Here is a 26,236-nt window from a genome sequence, read left to right as displayed (position 1 = left end):
GTTGCTGTACAAACAACTTGACACTTCACATCCAAGGCTGACAAAACTGCAGAGGCCCTGTCCAGCCCTCTCAGAAAAGCATCTCTAGTTTTGATTTTGTCACAAGATTTGACAAAAGATACGAAGCCAACAACCAAGCAGGGCACGTGCTACAGGTCCTGACACTCACTATGTTGAACAGACCCTCTTCCTACCAGGAGGGAAAGCCTCCAGGCCTTGCTATGCAACAGAGAAGACTAACATAGACCTGCAGCACAACTATGAGACAGTACTGTCAGRGGTCTGAGGCTTCTGCCTGCAGAAGAAAAGGTAAAGAACAGGTCTGTCACAAAGCCGTTTCATACCAAAGAACAGGCAGCACGTGTCAGGCCCTCACCTGGTCATGCAATGGGTCTTATCATGTCTCTCCTGAGCACAGACTCTCAGAGGTTTTCTCCTTATTCCTATCCTGAAGAGCAGTATCCAAAGGTCTGCCACTCAGCCTCCTCTCATCACCCTCTAAAGAAGTGAAATGCAAGCAGTCTTCACCCTCATGTTGATGCAGTGATGTGAAACTAAGCTAGGAAGTAGTTGGCATGTGACTCTCACCGAATACCTGACCATGAAAGAACTAGCAATTTCCACGTACTTCAAGTAGTCAACACTTACCACAAGTTGACAAAGTTGATGAAGCTCGGGGAGAATTCCCTTTCCTCTGAGTTGCTCAGCTGTGGTGGGTCTCCTTTTACTACTTGTGTCAACTGGTCAAACACGCTGTTCCACTTCGGGTAGGGGAATCGCCCTGTAGCCAGTTCATACTGCAAAAAGACAGCAACCACACCAGACAGGTTACACAAAGGGAACTGCAATCAGGATAAGAAAATCTCTACAAGTACCCTAGAAACYCCCAATGGGGGACTTTTATTCTTTATCACATCCCCTATACAAAGCTCAACTGAGAGAGAGACAGGGGAAAGTTATACTCAATAGTTATTTTTGGTGCCTACATTGGGAACTTGGTATCCCTATACAGTTAACCAAAAGAGACACCTCCAGATTTAACCTTGTTATGCCATACTTGCATGTTGCAAATGTTTTCTCTCTACTAATTTTACAAAGTGGACCAGTGTTTTTATCAAGCTGCTTAAAGGACAGAGGACAAAATCTTTCTCCAGTCCCTACCCAAACATCCTACAATCACTAGAGAAAATGGACACTGATAGAATAATCATTTTACAACAACAATCAGGAAGAAAGCACATTCACAGAGGCTACTGACTCATCCTCATTGCTCCCCTTTTTTTTTCAACTTCAACATCTTGGGAATGGATGTCTTTTTCATACTGCTAATGCACGTACCCACCAGTACTGTAGTTAGCCAGAGAGRAATCAGCAGCTGTGATCTAGGATTAGTGGCAGTTTTCTGCACAGCCAAAATACAGTACAAGCCAGGGCTGCTAGAAGCTTATTTTACATAGACCAAGTGCTCCATTCTGCAGCACCATACTCACTAGCCTTTCTGATCTGAGATTTTGAAGAAAAAAGCTCCTCTACCATCTTCCCTGTCCACTTTTATTTTGCTGCAAAACATAGCAGCAGCTAAATGTATCCTCAAGGGTTCAGGGGAGCCATCTGCCTTGACAGGAATTCTATTCTTTATGAGCCAGGACGTGCCCACTTCAATCACTACATGCAAATGCTTCACAGCAGAGGGGCTGGGCTTTGCTTCAAGCATGCATTTGACACCAACCAACTCCAYTACAGTGCAAAAGGCATTAAGGCTACCCATTAGGAAAGTACCATGCAGCAGAGGTTTTAAATGCCACTCACTTACCAATGTAATTCCCAAACTCCAGACATCTGAGCGGACATCATAGCCTTGCCTCGATGCACTGGGATCTATCCTTTCGGGCTGAAACAGGAAGAAGAACCAGTCAAACAATGCATAGTGCGGGAAGGAATTACAAGCACCTGCAAACTTAGAAAAAAAACTCTAATGTGCTCCTGAGCAAAGCCTGGCATGTCCCTAGACGCAAACTTGTTGCTAGGGCATCCAACTCCAGCAGAGAAACRTCTTAAGGAATCAAATACTCATTTGATGATAGTGGTCTAGTCTAAAAGGTGATCTGCAAAGGCAATTCAGCATAGCCCATTCCTTTTCTTTTTCCTTTTTTGCAAGTGTCTCAATAATTATTTCTCTCTACTATTCATTTAGTTTTGTTTAACCTCAAGATCCCTTTAACAAAGTCTTGTTTTCTCTGTTTTAGCAGCAGAGTTCTCCCTAGGGAACCAAATGAACTCAAATAAACATCATCTCATCCATCACTGCAGGGAACCGAGGTTTAGCAGCATCTATCAGAGCTCTTCTTCCCAACTGCTTTTTTGGTTGCTAAACCTCAAGAGGTATTAAAGATGCATTTTAAGAACCACTCTTCTCTGTGAGTTTTCAGGCATCCTTGTAAGGCAACTATGAGGTCATGATGTTACTAGGTCTTCACACATTCAAAACATCTTCTCTAGACAGCAATATTGACCCAGATATGGATGATCTATACCAAAGAACAACATATCCAGAGAGAGGAACTGGCATGAGTGAGGGTCATCCTTGTGATAAACCTCATTCTGCCTCCTTTTATTAAAAACGTAATCATAAAGATGCTAAAAGAAACATGGTCTCACTTAGTTTGGACTATAACAGTAATAGAGATCTGAATTACAGTAAAATATTAAATTATCAGGTACCTGAAATACTATGGAAGCATTGTTCGATCTGTAAGCTACATGCATTTTTGCAGCGCTTAGCAATAGAGGGAGGCTAAAGAGCACTATGTAATGAAAAAGTCCCCTTAGTGCATTCAAAGTCTTTCACTGGACCACCACACGTATGAGGAAGGCCACCTCAATCCCTGGTAGGGGATCTCCCAGTTTGCTCTGGGCTCTCCTAGAACCTTCTTGTTTCCACTACCACTTGTCCAGTACATGGTGCATTCCCTTCCCAATGTCACTGATGTTTTATCATCCTTGCTTTCAGTTATAATGCCCACATTGAAACATGTAGGGTCCAAAGGTGATGCCCTGAACACTCTCTCCTTTCCTACCCTCCCAGGCCTATTACTTTGCTTCTCATTCTTACCCTCTGGCTATAGCTTCTATTTGATCTTAAGATCATGGCTTTGATTTTGCCAAACTGACTTACATGGCTTTTCAACAATCCTGGTGACAGGACATGTGAAATGATACACTATTAAAATTAACAGAATCACAGAATGGTTGAGGTCAGAAGGGACCTCTGRAGATCATCTAGTCCAACGCYTCTGCTCAAGCAGGGTCACCTACAGCACATTAGACAGGAYCGTGTCCAGGCGAGTTTTCATTATCTCCAGAGAAGGAGACTCCACAACCTCYCYGGGCAACCGCTTCCASTGCTCCGTCACTCTCACAGTAAAGAAGTTTTTCCTTATATTCAGACAGAACTTCCTTTGTTTCAGTTTGTGCCTGTTGCCTCTTGTCCCGTCGCTTGGCACCACTGAGGAGAGTCCAGCCCCATCCTCTTTGACGCCCTCCCTCCTGAAGATATTTGCAGACATTGATAARATCCCCCCTCAGTCTTCTCCAGGCTAAGAGGCCCAGCTCTCACAGCCATTCCTCATAGKGCAGATGCTCTAGTCCTCTGATCATCTTCAYAGCCCTCCGCTGGGCTCTCGCCAGTAGTTCCATGTCTCTCTTGTACTGGGGAGCCCAGAATTGGACACAGAACTCCAAATGCGGCCTCCCCAGGGCTGAGCAGAGGGGCAGGATCACCTCCCTCGACCTGCTGGCAACACTCTTCCTAATGCATCCCAGGATACCAYTGGCCTTCCTGGCCACAAGGGCACACTGCTGGCTCATTGTCAACTTGCTGTCCACCAGCACTCCCAGGTCCTGCTTTCCAGTAGGTCAGCCCCTAGCCTGTACTGATACATGAAGTAATCTCTCCCTAGATGCAGGACCCTGCACTTGTCCTTGTTGAACCTCATGAGGTTTCTCTCCACCCAACTCTCCAGCCTGTCCAGGTCTCTCTGAAGACAGATCTCACACTATGCTTCCCCTGTTTGTGCCCTGTCTGGAGAAAGAGGATGGAGAAGAGTAGAGAAGCAATCTCAAGAAGAAAGAGGAGAGACCTAGAAACAGCAGACAAACAAGTCAGGAGATGTGTGATGAAATGGAAGTAGGAGGATCAGCAGCCACCAGTATTCTGCTAAAATAATGAAAACAGCCACAAGAACTGCCCTTTTTGCCAGGGCTTCAGAGCTACAGTGCAGGGTGACTGCCAAGCTTGCCACGAGTGCAGAACTTCCATAAGTCCACACATAAACTGTGCTGTAGGCCACCATAGTCAACTATCTGACCTGAAGGCAGCTCTGCAGCRGCATGGCAGCTATCTATCAGGCCATTTACTGCGGTAACAAAAGAGGGATTCTGTGGCCAGTATGTACCCTCACACCATAAAAAACAGAGTCACTTCACAGGAACCACAGTGATTAAAGACAGCCTCTAATGCACCAATACAGTGCACTCAGCCAATACAACTGACATTAGCATGGAGGTGACCTGGCTCTGCATGCTGGAGGAATTATAGTACTGACAGCTGGGGACACTGGAGAGGAATGCAGGCCCTTTCTGCAGCCCTGGCACAACAGGACATGCCATACCTCCTGAGTGCTGCCAGGATGTCTGCCTGTCAGAAAGCTGCCACTGAAGACTGGATGGCACAGAGCCATGACATTGCTACAGAGATTATGGCAATAGTGGCYTTGCCAGGGTCAGGGCTCCTATATGACAGATCTATAGCCAATGTGGTACATTAGCAAGAAAGATAGCAAGAGAAGTTTACAGACTGAAGAAAGGATTGCTTTTGGTGCAGCACAATGAATTATGGGACTGTACAGATAACAGATATCTGGGGTAGGGGCTCAAGCACTAAAAGCCTGTGTGTACAATACAGGGATAGAGAGGTAAGCGGCATTTCAAAGAGCATCCCTGTCTCTCAGCAGGCTGTGGTGTCTGGGGCACCATAGGGCATCCTTGAGGTCTATAAKGAGGACAGAGCTGGCATGTTCTAGTCTGTAGCACCCAAGAGGGGCAGCCTTCAACTGTGACCAAGCAGAGGAGTGCAGACGTAGCACCAGGCACTTGGCCCTAAATAGTGGTGCCACAGTTACAGGGAAGACAGAATGAACCAAAATAAATCCTTTCTAAATACAGAGCAGAAAGAATCCTGGGAATTTTCCATGTAGATGACATGGGAGCAATTAACACCAATGAAGGAAGAATCARTGTTACACTCCAGGGATCTGGAATGAGAAATGCAGGCAAAACTCAGCTTTTACCAGATGTCCTTTTAATGCCAAGTGCAAGTGAGGAAAGGAAATGGCTGAGATGGAGATCGACCACTGGATCTGCTGATGATCTAAAGAGACAGGGTATGAAGGGGCTTCTCAGCATTTGAACATGCACCTGGGCACCAGCATCTTGACTGAAAAAAAAAGAGCAAGGCATGAAATACTAATCCTCCCTTCTCCTCCAAGCCCCCTAAGTAAACACATGCAAGTCAGGGTGTGACACAAGTATAGATGCACATACAGCTTCCTGCTCAGATTCTTTGTGTTGCTAAAGACTAAAGTTCATTTCTAGGAAAATGAATTCCTGAAGCTCAAATCCTGGATTTTTACTGCTTATTTAATTGAGGAATTTTATACTTCATGCACTGTAAATTCAATAGTTCTGCCTACATAGCATTAAAAGGTGTATAACAAATTCTTACTTGCATCTTAAGCCAGTGTGTCACTACAGTAAAAGAAATAAAAGGTTACTGGGAGTAAAGAAATACTAGAAAGAGCTAAAATTTAACAATATAAAAAGCAGAATGAAATCTCCAGTATAYAAACTCCCCCTCTGCCTAGAACACAGGAACAGATGGATGTGAGACAGAGGCTGCCAGCTTCCCTTGGAGATGATCTTTTCAGACACACATTGCATGCAATTGAAGAGCTTCTGAAACAAAGTTAAGGGACTTCCTTGCCTTCGGTTGACAACAGGAGCAAGGTAAAGCACTGTACATCTGGAATCTGGTCATACAAGCTTCAGCTGCAGAGTTGTCTGTGCCAAATTCAGTCACAAATCACAGAGTGAGTTACAAACAKGGTTGGCTAGAGTTAATAGACCTTCTACAGTTGACACAAACTGGATGTGTGTTTCGCAGGCAAGAACTGTGGCTCTTTGGTACACCATTCTCCTGTTGTGTTAACCAGTATACCAAATACATATTTGGGAATGCTCAAGACAAAAATGTCATCTCCCCCTTGGTGATGACCCCATCATGGCTTTGTCATTGTGCCCTGCAAGGGGCTCTGCAAGTGCTCTCAGAGATGCATTTGTCACTGTCCAAGCGACCCAGCTCTTGAGGCTAACTCCAAACTGACACAGAAAGGAGGGGAGTGACATTTCTGAACAGCTGTCTACAGAGTTTTGCAACAGCAATGGAAATCATCTTTAGGACCATAAATAACTAGTTTCGGAAATTCTTCTGCTGTTCAGTAAAGGAAAATTCTGTCACTCACTTTTCATGTTTCTGTATTTGTCAAGAATATTCCTATGGTGAAGAGCAAATTGTTCTTTCTTTGAGGCGCTCTCCCACACAGGCCTCTTGCACACTCACAACTGGAGCACAGAGTGATGGCCAGTGTCAGTGAAACAACAGATAGCTGTGGCCTAGCTGGGGACAAAAGCCATGGGCAGAAAGGAGAGCAGGAAAAAGGCACTGCCTAGCTGGGCTCTCAGTCCTACCTCCCCTTTTACCTCCTTCACCAAAGCATTAGGATGTCAAGTGCAGCTCCCTCTTGCCTGCTGAAAGCTCTGAATATTTTATTCCTGACTATACAACATCCTAGAAACAACAGGAGTGGAGGGAGCCCCTTCCCCTATTCCTCTACAGGGCTGTCCTGGGAGTTCAAACCCTGTCAGGCTAACTGTTTCACCACCAGCCCTGTGGACACAAGCATCATTACCAGTACCTCATAGAAAAGAGACAGTCCTGCTCTGTGAGGTGACCATCCTTGTGGGGACTTGCCATGCCACTTCTGGAACAGATCTTGGTGCCAAAGACACAGCCCTACAGTGAGTGTTATTGCTCCAGACAGGTATGGACATCTGGGCCACTCCTCCCTGGTGTAAATACTCTGCTCAACAGGAAGGTATGGGGGCTCTCACTCAGGTAACACCTAACTCTTATACTAGCTGCTAGAGAGCTGAAGTGTCTAATTTAATTTGGTTCTCAATTTTTATGTGCAGTGATGTCTCATAAGCTTTCTGGTTCTCATCCTGGGCATGTAGAAGCTCACAGAAGGTGACCTCAGTGCTGGAAAAGCCTTGGTCTAAGACCACAGATGTGAGTCATTCACAGAAGCAGCGAGAGCAATGCACAGTCACATTTTACTAGGAAGTCTTTTCTAAGGTTATACCCTTCTCTCCTGTACYAGGTGACTGATGAAAAAGCTATTAGCCCTTTATTTTCTCTGGGCCTGTTATCTCAGTCACTATAGGTAGGGAGTTCATGCAATATCCTATGCAGCAGCCTGTCCTGGCTGCAGGAGAAGACACGGCTCCTCAAGGAGGGTGTGATGAAGCACAGGAAAGGCAACATAGCATGATGGGTGGAACAGCTGATAGGGAAGCTGGGAACACAAATTCTTATTCTGTCTTTGTTGCTGAGCAATTGCGGACAAGCCACTTCCCTCTGCTCACCAGCTTATCATCTTTAAGATAGGAGCAGTAATACTTGTCTCTATGTAAAGCACTTTCATACCTACTGATGAAAAAACACTACATAAGAGATTAGAGCATTATGATTATCAAAAAACACATCAGCCAAAATATTCATCCATGTTTTGACTTTTTACTTCAGACATTCCTTCAAAAATCCTCTCTGTTCTTTGATTTCCTGTCCCTCCCCCTAACCCAGGTCAGCAATGAAGCTTGTGGCTGCAGAAAGATTATCAGCAGAGATCATATTTCTAGAGAATGGCCTTTCCTCCCCTCCTATTTCCTTTATATATTTACTCTGAGAAAATGTTTCATTTAAAAACTTCTCCAACGGCATTTTCCAGGTGGAGACATCGGTTTCCGTTTGCACAGGAATRCCATCTCCTCCCAGTTTGTTTTCCTACCAGAATTTGAATTCCTTGGTCTGGATCTCAATAGCAGGGGGATCCCAAGAAAGTGACAGACTGTGACAGACTGGTGGATAGGGGACTCTGGCTAGGCATGTAGAGATGGCCAAGGACCATTAATGAAGGCAGCTCTGATATTTGCATTAGTAAATGATAAACTGCCAGAGTTCAAGAATGTAACTGTTCATGAAAGGTCACTAAGTAGTGAGAAAGAAAGAAYTTATAATGGGTTCTCAAAGGAATCTTTCCTTTGCCTAAGGCCATTGATACCCAAGAAAATATAAAACTAGTTCTGCTAAATTCTGTGCATCATCAAAAAGTTCACAGTATGCTAAATAAGGGTTCCTGATGAGCTAGTGTGATTTGAATCACTTGATTTAAGCTGGGCTCATTTAATATGGCTGGATGCTGACTCACATAACCAGAAACAGAAAAAGCAGCACTCTGTGATGAGGGACAGGGTCCTAGACAGGAGAGCATAAAAGCTGATAGGAGCAGCATGGTTAAARGAGTATAACAGAGATTATGCACTAGGGGCAGATGTTCTTATTATATTCACCACAGGTGAGACAACTACTGGAAGCTTGTCCAATTTCAAGGTCTACTTTTGCAAAAAGATGCTGAAAAACTAGAAAGGGTTTATAGCAGAGCCATAAAATGCAATCCAATCTACCTTAAGGGCATAAGCTGCTCAGTCTATTAATCCTCTCAAAGAAAAGCTTAAGGGGTGACTTCATCACAGTCAGAAAGTATCTACTGGGGAAAGAGGCTGTGGCATGTAAGGAACTCCTTAACTCTGCAAACAAACTAGGACCAAAGAACTCATGGTCATCATAAAATAAGACTTACTCATATGAAAAAAGATGGTAGTAGGAGGGTAATTATGGATGAGGACAACTTCACGGATAGTATGGTAGATTCTCTGACATTTGAGGAGTCTAAAAGACAGAAGCCTTGAAGGGCATCTCAATCTGGTAATGTTCTGAAAGACCACACATCAAAATCCCAGAGCTCTATGCAGCCCTTCAGTGCCATCACCATCATCTCTTCTAAGAACTTCCTTGGAATAAGAGGGCCAAACTCTGAAGAGAAATCAATTCTGGAGGGCTGGAAGACATTATTTCAGCTCAGCTAAGCAGTATCAACATAGAAYCTCACTGAAGGTCTCAAGTTTGGTAGGTTTGCTCTGAAGTCCTTGGATTAATTACAAAAGACTCAAGTGCAGCCCACAGTCTTCAGGCCTAAGCAGTATGCATATTTTCCAACACATACTGAAACAAGAGGAGTCCAAACGAAAGCAATGAAATGGGAAGATTTCTGATCCTATAGAATTCTGTGATGCAGCAGAGAAAGGAAAACAAGAGATGTCTAGAGATTAAATTTTACACATTCCAACTAGAAATGAAGTAYGACGAAGTACAGATAGACAGCAGCAAAGGTGAATCATCATGAGGTAGCTCATACAGGACAGGAACAGGCTAGAATCATTGTCACTTTGAGTCGTAAAGTCTAGTTCCTCTTTGTAAAAATTAATTCCATTCAATCAGAAGCTCTTGGTCGAGGTAAAGGATCATAACTGAAGCTTCACCATCTGTGTGAGAGTTTCTGCTTGCGCTCTGCCCAGCATAGCTGTCGCCCCTACCTCTAACTCTGACCTCAATCTATTTCATATTAGGGGAAATCAGGAACCCTTGCACTCCACAAGCTCTTGAATATCTGGCCCTAAATAAACCTGGGTTAGTGGAACAGGCCCTGTTCCAATGTGGCAGAGTTGGCACTGGGGAGAAGGGTGGAAGTGAATTTAGTGGAAGTGATGGAGCAACAGATCACAYTGCCCTATTCACCTCTGGCTGCTGCACACAGATTGACCTGTGTAGCTGGGCTCATAGACCACAGAGGACCTTGGAAGAGTTGAGCTACTGTTTCAGACTGCCTGCAAACTCAGAGGAATGTCCAAAAAAAAAAAATTACCACAAATGAGGCCCATGTACCCAAGTCCRTGAACACCAAGCTGACCTGCATAATCTGGGAAGGCAAACCAAGTAAAAGGATCTGTTTTCAGTCTGTTAAAGGCCTTGCTCCCCTTTCTATGTGCTGTTTGTCCAAAAAGACTGAGAAGAATGATTAATCTCCAAAGGGATTTTCAGTAGCACTTGAGAGGCTTCAAAAACCCAAGGCAGAGGACRGAGGCTGCACCTCCTGCTACATGTGTCCAGGCCTACAGGCTTCAGCAATAGTTCACAGCTGGAGCTGCCTGCATGTCCTCCCTCCTCCATTGCTRCGGGTCACTGAGCAGCAAGGCATGGATGGACAAAGCAAAGGCTGGACTCATCTGTGTGCAGATCTCAGTACCAGGGTAATTCAGAGGTGTGTGTGGGGGGGAAGGGGTAACACTGTTAAGTGGCACCAGCAGCCCCTTGGCCTGCTTTGTGTATGCAGCAGGTGTGCAGAGTGCTCCCACTCTCAAYAGGAAAACACTCAGCTGTAGGTGGTCCTCCTACAAAATCCCCATCAGAGCTCCTGAAGCAGAATCCCTATCTACCCTCAACAGCATGAGCAGCAAGAGTCAAAAAGCCACACTATGAGTTGTCAGATAGCTCAGAAACAAGAGGAGACCCACACCTATGCACCTCAGACCTTCTGTGCAACCCTTCACCTTCATCCTTCACCTCCCTCTCTCCATACCTGACCCTGCCCTGTGAATGTCATCCATCTCTCTCTACAATTTCTTTGCTACAATGATCATGTCCTGCTATGTTTGGCTTTGAATCAGTCTTTTTATACTTAAATAAGATCAGCAGGGAGCTACCCTGGCCCACCCCAGCACAACCAGCTGTGCCTCATGCAGAGTAAACCTACGTCAAGCAGAAGCTGTCTGCTGTTTCCAGCTTGAACTCACAGAATAGGAATGCGAATCAGATCCGATCTACTTCCTCTTCATTTAAAGACACAAGCTCTGCTCAGCAACCTACTATGCCTCCCTAGAGCAACTATCTCCAAAATCTGATTTTTAGGCACTTCCCACATAAATTGTTTTTACCACTGGCATTTAAGAGGAGACTCTTTTCCCCCTTCTAATACTCTCCTCCACAAAACTCACATCCTTCCCAAAACACTTCTAGCTGAATGGTTTGCCTACACCGGTGGCTGGTAACAAGTTTCCTTACGTTTATACAAATTGTCTGTGCAGACAAGTTTCTAAATGGATTAGGTGAAAATCCCTTCTCATCTCTTCTCCACAWGGAGAGAAGTGGAAGTGCTGAAGCACAGACATGACCTCAGTGCCTGCAATGGAAGCTGTTCAGCACGGGCTATGCACTGAGTGATGTAAGAAGCTAAGTTTGGACAGGAGAAGTCCCACACTGGGTGAACCTCATCGACGATTTTAGCTCATGAATGAGTAAGCAGAGGTATGTTCTCAGCCAAAACCACTGAAGTATGCGAGTGACATCACCAGCATGCGAGTGATAGAAGGGGTGTGCTCAGAGCTCAGACATCTCCTGAGTTATCTGCTACACCACTAGTGTCAGAAAGTAGAACCAATCCACACTACTCGGACAGGGACAGTTTTGCTCAAGACCTGTTTGTTTAAAAAAATCATAAAACCATGGCTGGGTGCCAAGTTTCAGACCAAAAAAAGAAACCAAACCAAAYCAATAATAAATCCAATACACAGAGTACAATTCAAAAACATCCCAGAGGATTTTTAACTGCCTGAAGTCAAACCTAGAAACAGTCTGACTGTTCTGTGAAATAACTGACTGAGCCCGATGAAAACCTGGGCATTGGGTCAGGAATGTGAAGCTGAAACATAGACTCTTGCTGCTGCTCTGCCTGGATAAAGGATTCACACAGCTCCCACATCCACGCAGCCTCTCCCTCCACATGCACACGGGGAGCCGGGGAAAGCACAGCACAGAGCCGGCATTGTTCCTTGCCTTAGGAATTCTCTCTTTCCACACACAGCCTGAACTTGGTCTGTACCAGGCATCCGAATGCGGTGACGCAGCCTCCGCATGGCACTGGAGGCCAACTCCAGAAGCAAGTGCCTTTCTTCACCGAGGGAGAAATGAGGTGAGGGCAGTGAATCTTTGGTCCTCTTCATCATGCACACACAGGGAAACGCACCAGAAGGGCATTTGCTGGGACATGGGCAGTATGCTAGCACTAAGCTGCTGCCTTTGTGTCCCCTCATCACTCTACATCTCCTTGCACGCCACCTGGCCTTCGCAATTTGGCTGGAAAGAGGACAGCACCTCAGTTCAGGTCTCACCACAACTGTGACAACTCCAATTTTATGTCACCATGAGGGAGATGCTCCSTAGTGGAGTGCCTCCTCTAAGGGACTCCTTGCTCCCTGTTAGGGGTTTCTAACTATCAGTTGCAGTCCTTCTAGCCTCTCCAATACAGGATAGCAACAGAGGATACTGTCTTCACAGCTACCTTTCCGAGCAGCTGTGGAGTGAGGCAGGGATGCTCGGCGCAGCCACTCTGCCCCTACTGCCCACATTGCCAAGGCGAGACACTGCCTCTGCTGCTCTGTGCCCCAGCTCCTGTGCGATGGGAAGCACAAGAAGCTGAGGAAGCGCAAGACAAGAGCTGAAGAGGCAAACTGGAGGTGGATGAGGGAAGTGACACAGAGTACCTATACTCAGGAATAGTCATAGCTTGCAGAGGGCAGTTTATGAAGYGGGCGTTTGTCATGCAGCTCCCCGGTGACCAGTGAAAAGGAACTGGGTGACAGAGGAAAGTTAAACTCTGCCTTTAGAGAGATCTCAAAGGAGCAGGACAAGGTAGATCATCTTTCYACACACTGGCTAGTTCCTGACCTATATAAAACCAGATGCTTCTAATCAGGCCTGTTCACTTGCCTCTGACACAGAAATTGGGTTCATCTGAGCATTAAGAAGGCAAAAGGTAGTAATGCAACAATGCTTGTGGGCACCAGCATGTCACAGAAAGTCTCCAATTCAGCCCAAATCAGAACMACTCATTCCAGCAGGAGACGACTATAGGGATCACCAAAGAGGTAAGGCCACTTGTCAGACCCCTCAGGCTGCTGTTTCCCAGAAAACAAACAAACAAAAAAAACCCTTAAGGAATAAATACAGTGAGCTTGATTTTACAGTGGAATTAAAAGTTGATCAAAAGCTACCTGCCACTGAAAGAGGCTCTCCTTCACTCTTTTTTCTCAGATGTACTTTCCCCCTCTCTCCTCTGCACTACTATCCAGGCTTTTCTGAGCCTTAAGCCCCAAYTAAGCCATGTCCACTTGGCAAAATGCAGGAAAAATATCTCTTCTCCTTTTTGGTAGGATCAGCTTTCCATCACTCCTGTTCCTCAAACTGGCTCTCAGCAGGATCAGATGAACAATGAAGGTAGCAGAAGTGAAACAGGAACACATGGGGAGGACCAGGGGCTGGCAAGAACCAATCTCACCCCTTTTGGCAACAGCCTTTAAGACTGGCGTGGCTGTATTGCAAAACCTCACCTAGCAATGCTGGCACCAACACAGGTACTGGAACAGCTCAGTGCGACATACTATCCATGCAGACAGACTGAACTATTCTGCAGGCAGGTGGTTGCTTGGGACGGTTGGGGAGAACCTCTAGTCTTTCCATTTCTTTCTTTCTTTCAAAAAACACACAGCACAAACTTCCTTCTTGTTGTAATGATCATAGTGAAATTAAAAGTCAAAAGCAAAATAACCTTTCCAGCACTTGGCGCTCCAAGGCTAATGCTCTGCTTTCTGTGACAGCTCTAACGATTTTGGTTAAAATATACAAGCACTTGCTTAGGCAGCTGGACATGGCTCCTGCTGCCAAATTGGACTGGCAGTCGAACTGGCAGACATCCAATGTTATTGTTATCAATGGTTATTTGGGGACTCAGCTCCAGTGAACATGGTGTTATCAGGTTCCTTTGATGGGCAAGTGCTCATGCAACAAGAATTACTGCAAGAGTCAAGGGTCAAGTGGGTCTTGCAGAGTAACGTGTTCCCATGGCCACAGAGCATCATTCAGCAGCCAACATCAGACTCACTCTTGTTATATGTAACACAGTGACAGTCTAGCAAGCCTTTAACCTTTTTGCATTAAAAAAATACTTTACTTTTGAGAGGAGTGTGACTGATTTGACTTCCTCCCAAGTATATTCAGGTTTGATTGCAGCACCACTTGCAGCCATGAGCCCGTGCAGGGACAGAGGAAGAGCTGGCASTTGTAGCTGGGATTCTGCATGCTGGAGACATCTCCCCATTTCCCAGGCTTTCCAGTACGTGGAAATGCACATGTACTTGGAGAGGAGTTACTGAGTCCAGAGAGCAAAAGGGAAGAGGCCAGCAGTCTCCCACACCAGTTGCCAGCTGCTGGCTCACCCACAAACCATATACCATGCCAAAGCTCTTAAAAATAAAAACTGAATTGAAACACTTTTGCTCATTTAAAAAATCCAACACAATCTGGAGCTTGTAACAGGGRCACCCAAAGAACACAGTGGACGCATTTTGTTCAGTATGCACAGACAATAAGGAAAACCAAAGGGTTAGCAGAAGCACCTACCYACTCAAGGGAAATAAAGCAGCTCAACTATTTACAAAGATGCTAGTACCTGCAAAGCAGTAACTAAACCAACAGCCTAAGCAATCCTAACCATCTACCTACAGTTTTAAGAAAAAGTGGAAACAATTTCTGCAGTCCTAGTCCACAGAACTGGTGGGGAAAAAACAGATGAGCAACAATTTACAGAACCCATACACACGTCAGAGGATAGGGAAAAGCCAACAAAGCTTACTTGGTAGAGTTATGACCATCAGAAGAACGACTGCAATCTGAGGTGACAAATGATCAGCCTTGGATTTGAACAGGTCAGTGACTCTGCACTAGCTCCTGCCCCCTTTTGGGGTACTTTCTCTTTGCTTTATGATCTTTGCTATTGCCCTTAGGATCTCATTCTCTACCAACACAACAAACAAGTACTGCAGCTCCTAMTGATCCCCTTCCCTGTGGGGAGCTTCACACACTTGCTGAAAATACTCAGAGAGGAGACATATCCATGCCCTCTCTTCAGCCTCACAAAGTCTTTATTTAAATGAACTGCCTTGTTTCATTAAGTTATCCAGATCTGGAATTTGCAACACTGTTGTACCACAGCACTGGATTCCAGTAGCAGATCTCATCTCTATCTTCCTGTCCACCTAGAGGAGTGACTAGGAGGACAATAAATAAACATACAGATGAAGCCAAATGCTCAGAAATTCAGACTCTGTGTATGCAGAGATTAGAATCATGGCAAATAGGTTTTGCATTGACAACACAGTCAGATAAAAACCATGAGRGCAGTTATCGGGATCAGAAAGGGACTTAAAATTAAAAGGGAGAGATTTTCTTTTTTTTTTTTCTTTGAGCTTTGAGGAAACTAGATACGACAGTTAAAAAAAAACACATTGTATTTTTCAGCATATTGAGGTGTAGGAATAAGCAATAAGAAATAAACATAGCTGCTGGAATTTAAGTTGCTTTCATACCAGCAGAAAAATAACTACCTACACAAGCCTCTCCTCAAACCCTGAACTCAGGTGAAATAAAGAAATACRTTTTCAAAGCAACCCTGATGTACAGAAGTGCTTAAACTCCTTAGAGTTAAAAATCACAATCACAGCTTTTATCTCTCAGAGAGGGAGGGAAGCAAACAAACAGAACAGACTCTCAGGAGCCACTGCTCACACTGAATGATTTCCATGCAGCTGCTATTCTAATGCTGTTCTCCAGAATTACATACTCCTGGAATAAGCCATGGCACAGTTTGGAAATCAAGTGGTTTTCAAAAATCACTATAATTCTGAAAGACTTTGCTTTGCAATAACTACTGTGACATAATCTCACCATAACAAATGGATTTCTTGCAGACCAAGAAAATCTTGTTCACAGACTGCATTCCCTTCGCCATTGAACTGTACTGTTTATTTTGGAGCATGAATAGGTGCTGCTGGAAGATGCAGGAGAAGTTTTCCATTCCAAAGCAACTGCAGCACTGGCAGCAGCAGAGGAATCAGGCTAAAAAAAGGAGTTTGGTCACTTTGCTACAGCCTGAATGTCTCTGCTGACACTGCCAGCAACAGCGCTCATTCTAGAGTTCAGTTTCTTTTGGGAAGGGAGTGTTTACCCACATGAAACAGGCTGACATTTGAGTCAGCTGACAGATGACAGGGCAATGCTGAACCATGTCTGAAGAAGGTAGGTAAAAGCCTGAATACTCCATGCGCGTGCCAGTTCTCTGCTGGRCTGCCCATCTCCACTTACCGCCATGTACGGTCGGCACCCTGCATCTCTTGTTTTGGCAATGGAATCCACAAGTTGTCCGCTAATGCCAAAGTCACAGAGTTTAATATTTCCATTTCTGTCCAGAAGAATATTGGAAGGTTTGATGTCTGTAAGGGAAAGAAATTTAAACTGGTAAGTCATGGCTAGAGATTTCTGTTTCGAAAACAGCAGCTGCAGATAATCAGCACCAGTAGTGATTACTACACACTGCTGCCTCTTAGTGTGGGCTGGGTAGCAACTGGATGTATTCATCACAGGTGTCTAAGGTGTTTGCCCAGGAAAAAAAAGGAGATGGAGCTAACCCYACATCACAGAATCACAGAACAGTTGGAGTTGGCAGGGACCTCTGGAGACCATTCCATTGAACTCCTCTGGCCAAATATGTCATACGCTGTAGGTAGATACAGACATTCAATTCATCCTTGAAATCCCTCTGGAGTGTGCTACTCCACTTGCAATCAGAGGTCAGAATTTGGAAATAATGGACAGCAATACTAGTCTGGACACCCCTACCATCTTCTCTTTTCTCTGACTGAAGGGGAAGTATATCTGTGCTACTTCATACCCSCCACTCTAATCAATGGTTAGTATGAAAAACCTCTGATCAAAGAGGAAATGAAACATCTGCCTAACCACTACGGTCACGTTTGTGCAAAATCGGTAATTCTCCCTTAGTGCTCACATTCATTGTACTACAGATGCTAATGACATTTTTGACTTGAAACAAAGGCCATTTAAAATTCTTGCAACTATTCTTGTAGGCAAAAAAAAAAAAAAGAAAAAAAAAGAAAAAGACAAACTTACCTCTGTGAATGATTTTCAAGTTTTCTTTTAAGTGGTTTAGTGCTTTCACAGTCTAGGAAAAAAATACAAATGAAAAATAAGCTAAGGTAGTAAGATTACTATGATTATTAAACTTTTGGATCTCCAAGAATTGGGAGTAGGGGAAGAAAATTAAAGGTATTAAGTTATGAATCCTGTAATATACTAAAATATTTTTCTTGTAATTTTTTATACAAAAAGAGATATTTGTTTAAGTAAGACACATACCACTTGTCACAACCTGGAAAGATTAAATTTTGGAAAGGGAAAACAAGAGATAAAGTTGAACAATTCCTGATGTTAATCATCAAATTCAAGTCCTATGCTGTATTTTCAGTAGGTAATGAAGCACCTGTTCTGTCGTTCTCATTCTACTGGTCAAGTACCAGCTACTCGTTTCAGTGTTGTGAAGAGCAGCAGAGGAGCCTGTTCTGCATTACCTGTTTGCCATCAAATGAAAGAGACACCAGAGAACCTTATTTCACAGGACTATTCTAAAAAKACTGGAAGTTCATCATTTTCATTCATGAAAATGAAGGGTGAAGATGGTTTTCTTCCAAGATCTGGCCCTGAGTAAAACTTACTCATATCCTTTCAAGAGGTCGAGGACTTACTGAGCACTTCCCAATCACTCTGACAACTCAGGACATCAATTTGTTGTGGTACTCACATTCTGCAGCCAACATAAAAACTGTTTGTGGCACTTGCCATCAACACAGTATGAGTACAGCACCCCCTCACATATTCCTCAGTTACTCCTGAATACTACTTCACTTCTGCAACCCTTCACCTTCCACAGCCTTTGTAAAACTAATTCTTTTGGTTTCATCTAGATTTTTTTATTGGACTAGAAAGGTATTTTCAGATGGGGTTCACCTCACCTAGCTATTAATGCCCAATCCCCTAGTTCCTGCTGTATGCATTTTAGACATCTTCCTCGGGATGAGATGGACTGTATTCACCTTCCAGTGACGTCATCTTTGTGATATATGAAGGAATCCTTGCTGAGGGAACTGGTGTCTATCTCGCTGGTGCTTATGTGCAGTAGGAAGGTGGTTCTGGGCTCCATAAGGCTAACCAAATATTTACAGTGCCCTGGCCTCTCATCATCATTCTGAGAAAGTGCCACAGCTATTCCCACTCCCCAATTGCCATACTAACAGTTCTGCCAGAAAACTGTCCACTCTCTCTGAGTCAAACTGACCGACAGCACTGATTACAAGGGAAGTCTGAGAGATCAATCAGTGCCTGGTTCCTGCTACCTGTAGTCCTGCTAAGTAGCATCTAAGGCCTGACAAACTGACCATGTGCACATGGAGTCCTCTCTGATGCTGCCTCTGAGCTGCAAGGTTTACAGCTCGCTCTGCACATGGCTGGTTTTACTCACATCAGCATCCTAGCTTTACTGCTATTATAGGAAGGATTTTTTAAAAAGCAAGTCCTGCCACCTGCCAAGGTTCTCCTCAGGCCATGCCAGTGATACGAATTGTATGCCTGTGATACACTCACAAACAGCCCCCAGTTCTTCCACACGGTCAGCACAAATGCTCTAACCACCACAGAGGGCTGACAAAGACTGGAACACTGAGAAGTTTTCTTTCTCAGCTCAGTTTGATCACCCCTCCAAAAATGACATGACATGGGAGTGTAGGGAGCAGCAGGGACAAGGAGTCCTCTCCAAGTTGTCAGGATTCTGGAAATGGGGAAAAATTCCCCTTATGGACAAGTTACAGTTCCAGCATCTGCTTCTTCATCATGCAATATATTATGGGACAGTTAGTTATTAGTATACTCATCATCATTAAAATTATGATGCAATATAATAACAGCAATTCTATCAAATGCAGGTTGGCCAGCTTTCTCACAAGCAAGTGAGAGAGATCTGAATGTTTTCAAGTTATCCTCAAAGAATGTACAAGGAAGGTTTAATAAAATACTCACAGCTAAAGTGATTTTGCCTAAGATTTCTTCTGGAATAACATCATCTAATACACTATATACATATTTGTAAAACTTATCAAACGAGGTAGACATGAGCTCCATACAGATCCAACAGTCACCCTAGAAAAAGAAAAGAATCTCTGTTACTGTCAAGTTAAAATAATAAACAAAAATCTGGAGAATATAAAGAGATTTCCTTGAATCCAGTCAAGCACACTAAACAAGCAATATACATCTGACACGAAGGATTCAATTAATCTTGATTAATTTTAGCAATCAGTTCTGCAGCTACTCTGAACTAGTCATCGAAGGCAATGGAAGAAATCGCCCTTACATGTACCTCTTCCCCATTCCCATTTCCCAATGGAGACATCTAGCCAATCAGCTTAGATTTGACGTTTAATTTAAGACATCTGAAGTTAGATGAAATCAAGCCTCAAAAACTGTCTGGCTCTCAAGAAGACTGAAGGTACACTGAGAGACTACTATATACAATCAGACTAAAAAAAAAAATTCCTTACAGTTTATGGTAACCCTACAGAGGATGTTTCATACAAGATTAAGAGACAGGATACGGGCAAAAGAAAATGAAAGCAAACCCAAGTTTGAGCTGTCTTCATTTTTGATTCACATTTTACAATTAAAGCATTCAAAGACAGACAGTTATAAAATATACAAGTATCTCTGTTCAATCAAAACCTAAACTAAAGCAAACCATCAGAGGAGAATGACATGGCTTTTTTTCAAACTTTCTCCTGAGATCTGTGTATCTACCCACACAGTCTGGATTTGCTGGGGATGAGAAACGTATCTCTTTAAAGGTGATCTGCAAAAGAATTTCATCTTTTGCTTTAATATGTATCTCACATATAGTAAAGACCAGCTTATCCAATGGATTAACCTGAATTATTTCATTTTTTTTTTGAACATTTTATTTATAGCTAAGGACAACATACGGCTTTGTGTAAGCTATTCATGGTGGATTCTAAAGTACTTAAGGCAACTATTCATTGCCGCAAGTCCTAGAACAACAGAACCAGAACTGTTTTCAACGGAAACAACATATTCTTTTACGCATTGTATTATAAGGAGTGTTAAAACTGTATTAATTGTTAAATACTAAGTGTAGAACTGAGATGACTAATCTGGTTGTCTTACTCTGGGTAACCCACATCCAAAATACTTCTGTAAAGAGCAATGCCTAATGTAGGCAACACTGCCCTCACCTATGTGGGTGATGTGGAGTACAGGATGAAGAGTTTCTGGTTATGAGTACGCTCTACACTCTTGTGATAGAAGAGGCAATAAACACGTAAGAGATTTCCTTACTAATAATTATTCTATAGAAGGTAGATTTTTCCTGATTGGACAAAAAACAAACCAACCAAGTTATTTGTTAATATATGGAAAAGAAATTAGAAGAAAACTGGAATACACACAGTCTGAAGGTACAGCAAAGCCCAAAGCTCCCATCTAGTAGACCTGAAGTCACTTTTGTTTGAGGTAGTCTCCTGGTGTTTACAGTAGCCAGTAATCACATGATTAAACAAGCTTGCACAGCCACAGGTTTTAAGACCAAAAAGGGAATTTGGGCTCACTGAGAACGACCTTCTGTGAAACATAAGCCAAGGAACTTAATACGCCAAGACCCTGTCTCCAGTCCAAATGCTTGATTCCGTGGGAACAGAACCGCCTATAAAGGTGCTTTCAAATACCGTTTGCTTGCACACTGTAGTGCTAAGTATCAGTGGTAGCACCCAGCTCTGTGCTGGGTTACTTGCACATGTGCGAAACTGTTTTCAGCAATACAGAGGGCAAGCTGCTATGAAGCACTTCATATGCCACTAGCATTATGCATGTCACTGTCTTCAGTGGTAATGAATCCAATATAACCTCTTGTCAAAGGAGTTACATTACCTTTGAGAAGATACACTTACCTCTTTTGAGGTTACCAGCTTCTCTAGGAAGGGCTGAGCCTCTGCTGCGCTAGCTGGGGAAGAAAGCCCTAGGATCAGAGCCATGGGAGGCTCCATTYTACACTGTTCATTTGGTACCAGGCTTTTCATTTCAACACATGGTAGAGCACGATCTAATGTTACCTATCTAAGGGAAATGGCTGCTATAAGCCTGAGCCTAGAAAACAYGAATTTTACCTGGAATAGCACAAAAGCAACTGCTTGAAGAGGCATCATGCTAGAACAGTGGTAGAGAAACCACAGAAAAAGAGACAGCATGGGGCGAAGAGGACGTTTCAAATAACGACATAGAACATGGAGAAAGGAGCATAGAAGGATCAAGCTGCTGGAGAAAGAAAACAAACTGGCTATGCACAAGTTTGGCTAAGAATCTGTTCAAATTTAAACTGCAGAAATGAAGTTAGACAATGAGTGCAGAACTCGGTTTCTTTCCAGCACTGGCAACAAATCCAAAGTGCAACTGCTGTATTTCTATTACCACTAGTGGCTCAGAGAAGGGGAAGTGGATTCAGTGTTAGTGATGTATATAAATCAAGTGAAATTAGAATCACAACTAACCCTTAGGAACAATCCACAACGAAAGCAAGCATGGAACTGTTCTACTGCAAAATCAGTTAAGATATTGTTACTGGTTTGATCAGGCTTACATGAAAATTTGATTGTGATATATTCCTGTGTTATTGTACTGAGACTATGGATGACTGGGTTCACATGAAAATGCCAGAATACTATTGACTGTCTGCAGTCTTGCACATATGTCCAGTGACACTAATATTCTGAGTGTCTTCAGTTACTCAGGTTTCAGCAGGTAAGCTCAGCAGCAAAAGCTGTAGAGCTGTTAAAGCAAAAGCTTCAGAAAATATTATGCAAGTCTGCAGGGATGTGATACATGTGTTACTAAACAACCTAAAAATACATAAATTGCTGTCCAATGTTAATTCAAGTATTTAGAAAAATTAAAAAAAACCAATTTAATTGCACATGACAAAAAGTACTGGGGGGTAGGGGGGGAGGAGGAGCAAGACTTGCTTTACTCAGTCTCCTAAAGTGGTACATGCCACATAGAAGTCTTCGTGTGGAAATTTATTGATCTAGTAATAAAAAAATCAAAATCTACCTGATCAGCATGAATTCATGTCAGCAAGATCAACTGTAAGAAAGATGACARATCTTTTCAATTTTGCAGCGTCACTAAAGCTGATCCTAGTACTCAAAATTCTACAGGTTCTGATCCCTTTTGGGGACTTGCAAAGGCTTACCTATTGGCAAACTTGCTAGATTTTACTGAGAAAAAAGAGGAAGACTGGCGGGGATGACYGAGTAGCAGTCACTCAGTCCCCTTTCTTATCAAATACAGAGTAGTGCTGGTGTTCATGGGAGCATGCTGGTTCACCYTGAAATATGAGGACAAAATTGTCTTAATGAAAGTTTCTCTTCGATTTATGCTTCTATAGCAGGTTGATTTCTGATTACAAAATGATGAAGGAGGCATCTGGATTTTTTTTCTTCCAGTTATAGCTGTTCTTCCAAAGAATATATTTTAGTTCTCACTAGGCATTAAATTACCAGCCTCTAGTACTTGTCTTGTWAGCATTCCAAAAATATCTAGGAACACCCTGCACCCAGTTTTTCATTCAAAATATTGCTACATCAAGACACACACAAAAACTGTTTCTGAACCAGTAGCTGGGATGCTCTAACTTCCAAAAGCAGTATCCCAAGCTCCCAGTTAACAACTGGGCATGTCACGTAGATACAGTGCTACAAATTTACTATGTTAGGGCACTACAGGGAACCTTTATGCAACCTTTTATGAAGAAGAAACTTATTACATCTATACTAACAAGAGAGAATCAAGAATCTCATCGTTTATACTACACAGAGGACATATATTTAAGGGACCAGGGCATTCTCTCTGGGGCATATGCCTTGAGTTATGTCAACACAGTCAAAGTTTTCCATAGTAATGGAGATTACTGCCAGAGAAATGCTTCAGAGCAGCTCTATTACAAACCGTAAGTGATCTTCATCAGATGAAAGACCGCTTTCTAAGGTAGTAARCGGAGACGAAGATTTTGAAATAATATCTACTGTAGATTTAAGAAGCTATTTGGATGGTGTGTCCTACACAGATACTTGGATGCAGTCCCTCCTYTTGAAAATCTTTGTAACTACTAGCRCTTATCCTGAATATCATACTTATTTCAGGTATGTGCCAGACATCTCAGAGACACAGGATAATCCWGTCTCTGACTGAAGAGGCAGGCTACAGAAAGTGTTTATTCTGCTACTGTTTCTTTTTCTAGTTGTGGTTCTGTTCTATCTCAGAAAATCTAGGCTGACTATCATTCTCTCTTTTTTCACAGGCATTTATGCAGTATGGAATTTCATGGAATATTTCATTCTTCATGGAATTTTAATATTTCACCAACCAAAAAAAAGTTTCTTATGAAATCTGCAAAGGATTCATAACTGTTGAAAACTCATGTACATCTTACAGCCTTGAACTAAATTTTAACTGGTCAAAACCCCAAGGTGGGATTTTAAACACTACTTATGGGMGCTGAGAATAGCATAACAAATATTTGAGGAAATTAACGTACATAACATGGAAATAGTTTTCAAGGCATTGCAAATGCTGTTCCAAACCACCCTCCTGTGGGTCACTCAAGATGAGTGGGCATAAGTAGTGAAGGGAGCAAAAGCACTGTATAATAATTCATAAAGGATACATCAATACTTCACAACAACATCATCCATATGTTACCAACACATCCATGCTAGCTCTTCCTGGTACTAGTAGAAGCTCACCATAGGCTAGTATATCTGGCTTCCTGGGCAGATTTTGCAGTGTGTAATGAATTTTGCATCAATAAAATTCATCAGTCATTGAGCTGATCAGTTTAAACTTAGCTCAGCTATGCTCACGCTATGTAGGAGTCACTGCTGAGGTCTCAAGTGAGACAAAGTTCAAGAAAAGCAATGGGTAGAGTTACTTTAAAAGAGTAATGAGTGTGGTTATAGTAACTGACTGCTCTCAATTCAAGTCTTGGAGATATTGTCTAAAATTGGATTAGCTATATAGCCTCCAGTAGGTACACAGAAAGAGATTTCCTCTCCCCCCCCCCCCCCCCCCCCCCCCCCCCCCCCCCCCCCCCCCCCCCCCCCCCCCCGCCCCCAGAGCTCTCAGCTCTCCAGTCTCCTGGTTCCCCAATGCAGAGGCATGGTTCAGAGACAGACAGTCCTGTACTCTCACTAAAAGAAAGTGACTCAGGTGAATTCTTCGCAAAAATCCTAGCAACCTTCTTTTTTCTAGGGAGTGTTACTTAAAGAGGCAAGTGTCTTTAATACTTGCAACTAGCATGCATTAATTCAGGAGGCAACAAACTGACAAGAGTAACCAGAATCTCTTCAAAATAGATCTCTCGTGACTGATAACTTGTAGAGTTCTGTGTGCATTTACAGGAGTCAAAGGCCTCAGTGGCACAGTATGAAAACAGTATCTGACTTCCTAAAGCACTGAATCCATTCATTCCTCTATAGCCACTTTAACGAGGAATAGCAGCATAATTGCCGCTTCTGTCTTCTATGCTTTCTTCTAGGTCTTTCTCCTCCTGATCTTTTCCTCCTCCTTTCTTTCTGTTCTGTTAAGAGACCAGGTTGTGGACATCAAAATGAGCCCCAGTGTCATATATTAGGAAACTAATATCTAGGGATGCTTTCAATTACTAAAAAAATAAGTTGATTTTTTTCTACCCAGGATCTTTGGAGAACCAAGAGTACAGAGCAATCCACTTAATAGCTATGTTAGCAAAACGAAGGGTGCTCTAACATCACCAAGAGATGCAACATGGTGAAATGAAGGACATAGCTTCCACAGCTCCAGCAACAAGAACAAGAGCAAGCAGAGGACCCTGTCATAGATAACCTTATTCTAGCATGTACACTATATGACATCAGTGCGATGAAGGCCCCCACTTCATGTAAAGGCTGCAACTCTGTTTCCTGGGACTTTTCCAATACTGTTCTTGTTTCAATAAACAGGCAATTAACCTCATCTAATGGATGTCTAAGAATTGAAGGAAAGTCAGACGTCAGTCAATTGAGTTAGTTTTCCACATTGTTACATACTACATTATATACATATACATACATACAAAAGTAACAGAGGGAGGGCCCATGTGGTTGAAGAACAGGGAACAAAGAACATGGGTTAAGATGCTCCCTGATGACATACAAACAGCACTAGTTCACAGAGAAGACCCAGTTCCATGTCGGGTTCCCTTGAAGTACAGTGGTAATGACCAACTGTCAACTTTTCTGAATCAAAAGTATAGATACAGTTTACGTCATCTAGTTATTTTTCAAGAGAAGGTTTTCAGATTGCCAGAACTGTCAGAGAGAATGCAGCATTTTAAAACTTTCTGTATCAGAAAATGCTTGGTGAACAAATGAGACAGAATAGAACAAGGGAAACATACCCATTCATATTCATGGACCAGATAATGTACAAAGAAAAAGACCAAGCTAGCAGGTCTCTTCCTCCTTCTCTTGGGTTGTGTCCCAAGATTAGGCTGAAGTGGTGGAAAATGGGCAAGTCTGCATGCCTGTTCCCCTACACCAGAGGGAGTACAGGAGGAGGAATAATCCACACCTACAGAAGAGCTACAAGAGCTGCTGTTCTCTGAAGGAAGAGGAGCAGTAACCACGTTTTGATATTCAACCTGAACATAATTTTTGCTCACTCTTGCTCTTGCAAATGGACCAAGGGTTTGCAATGCAGTGCTGCCTACCACTGCTATATTCCAATTCCTGTGCCTGTAATTCTTGTGCCTGAAAAGTCTCAGCTCAGCTTCAGGACTAGCCTCCAACCACGTCTTAACACTATCCAGGCTCTGTGGAGAAGGCCAACTTCCGATTGTTTTTCCCAGTCATTCAAAGCTAGATAACAACAGGAGTGGCTGGCAAAAGTGCAAGGAGGAGACACCAT

General features: G+C 43.1%; 1 protein-coding gene across 4 annotated transcripts in view; it reads right to left on the bottom strand.

Moving 5' to 3' along the window:
* MAP2K4 (mitogen-activated protein kinase kinase 4) overlaps window positions 1-26,236 on the bottom strand; it is a 104,680-nt gene that overhangs the window by 9,009 nt on the left and 69,435 nt on the right. For all 4 annotated transcript variants that reach the window (XM_085306843.1, XM_085306839.1, XM_085306842.1 and 1 more), the window contains 5 exons: window positions 19,271-19,390; window positions 17,312-17,363; window positions 16,487-16,614; window positions 1,814-1,891; window positions 649-797 (listed from right to left, as the gene is read on the bottom strand). In XM_085306843.1, the coding sequence (XP_085162969.1) occupies window positions 649-797; window positions 1,814-1,891; window positions 16,487-16,614; window positions 17,312-17,363; window positions 19,271-19,390 (527 nt within the window). The remainder of the gene's footprint in view (window positions 1-648; window positions 798-1,813; window positions 1,892-16,486; window positions 16,615-17,311; window positions 17,364-19,270; window positions 19,391-26,236) is intronic.

The sequence above is a fragment of the Rhea americana genome, unplaced genomic scaffold, assembly GCF_003343005.1.
Source record: "Rhea americana isolate MKP2758 unplaced genomic scaffold, rheAme1 scaffold_249, whole genome shotgun sequence".
NCBI classification, from domain to species: Eukaryota; Metazoa; Chordata; class Aves; order Rheiformes; family Rheidae; genus Rhea; species Rhea americana.
This window is presented reverse-complemented; position numbering and strand designations above follow the sequence as displayed.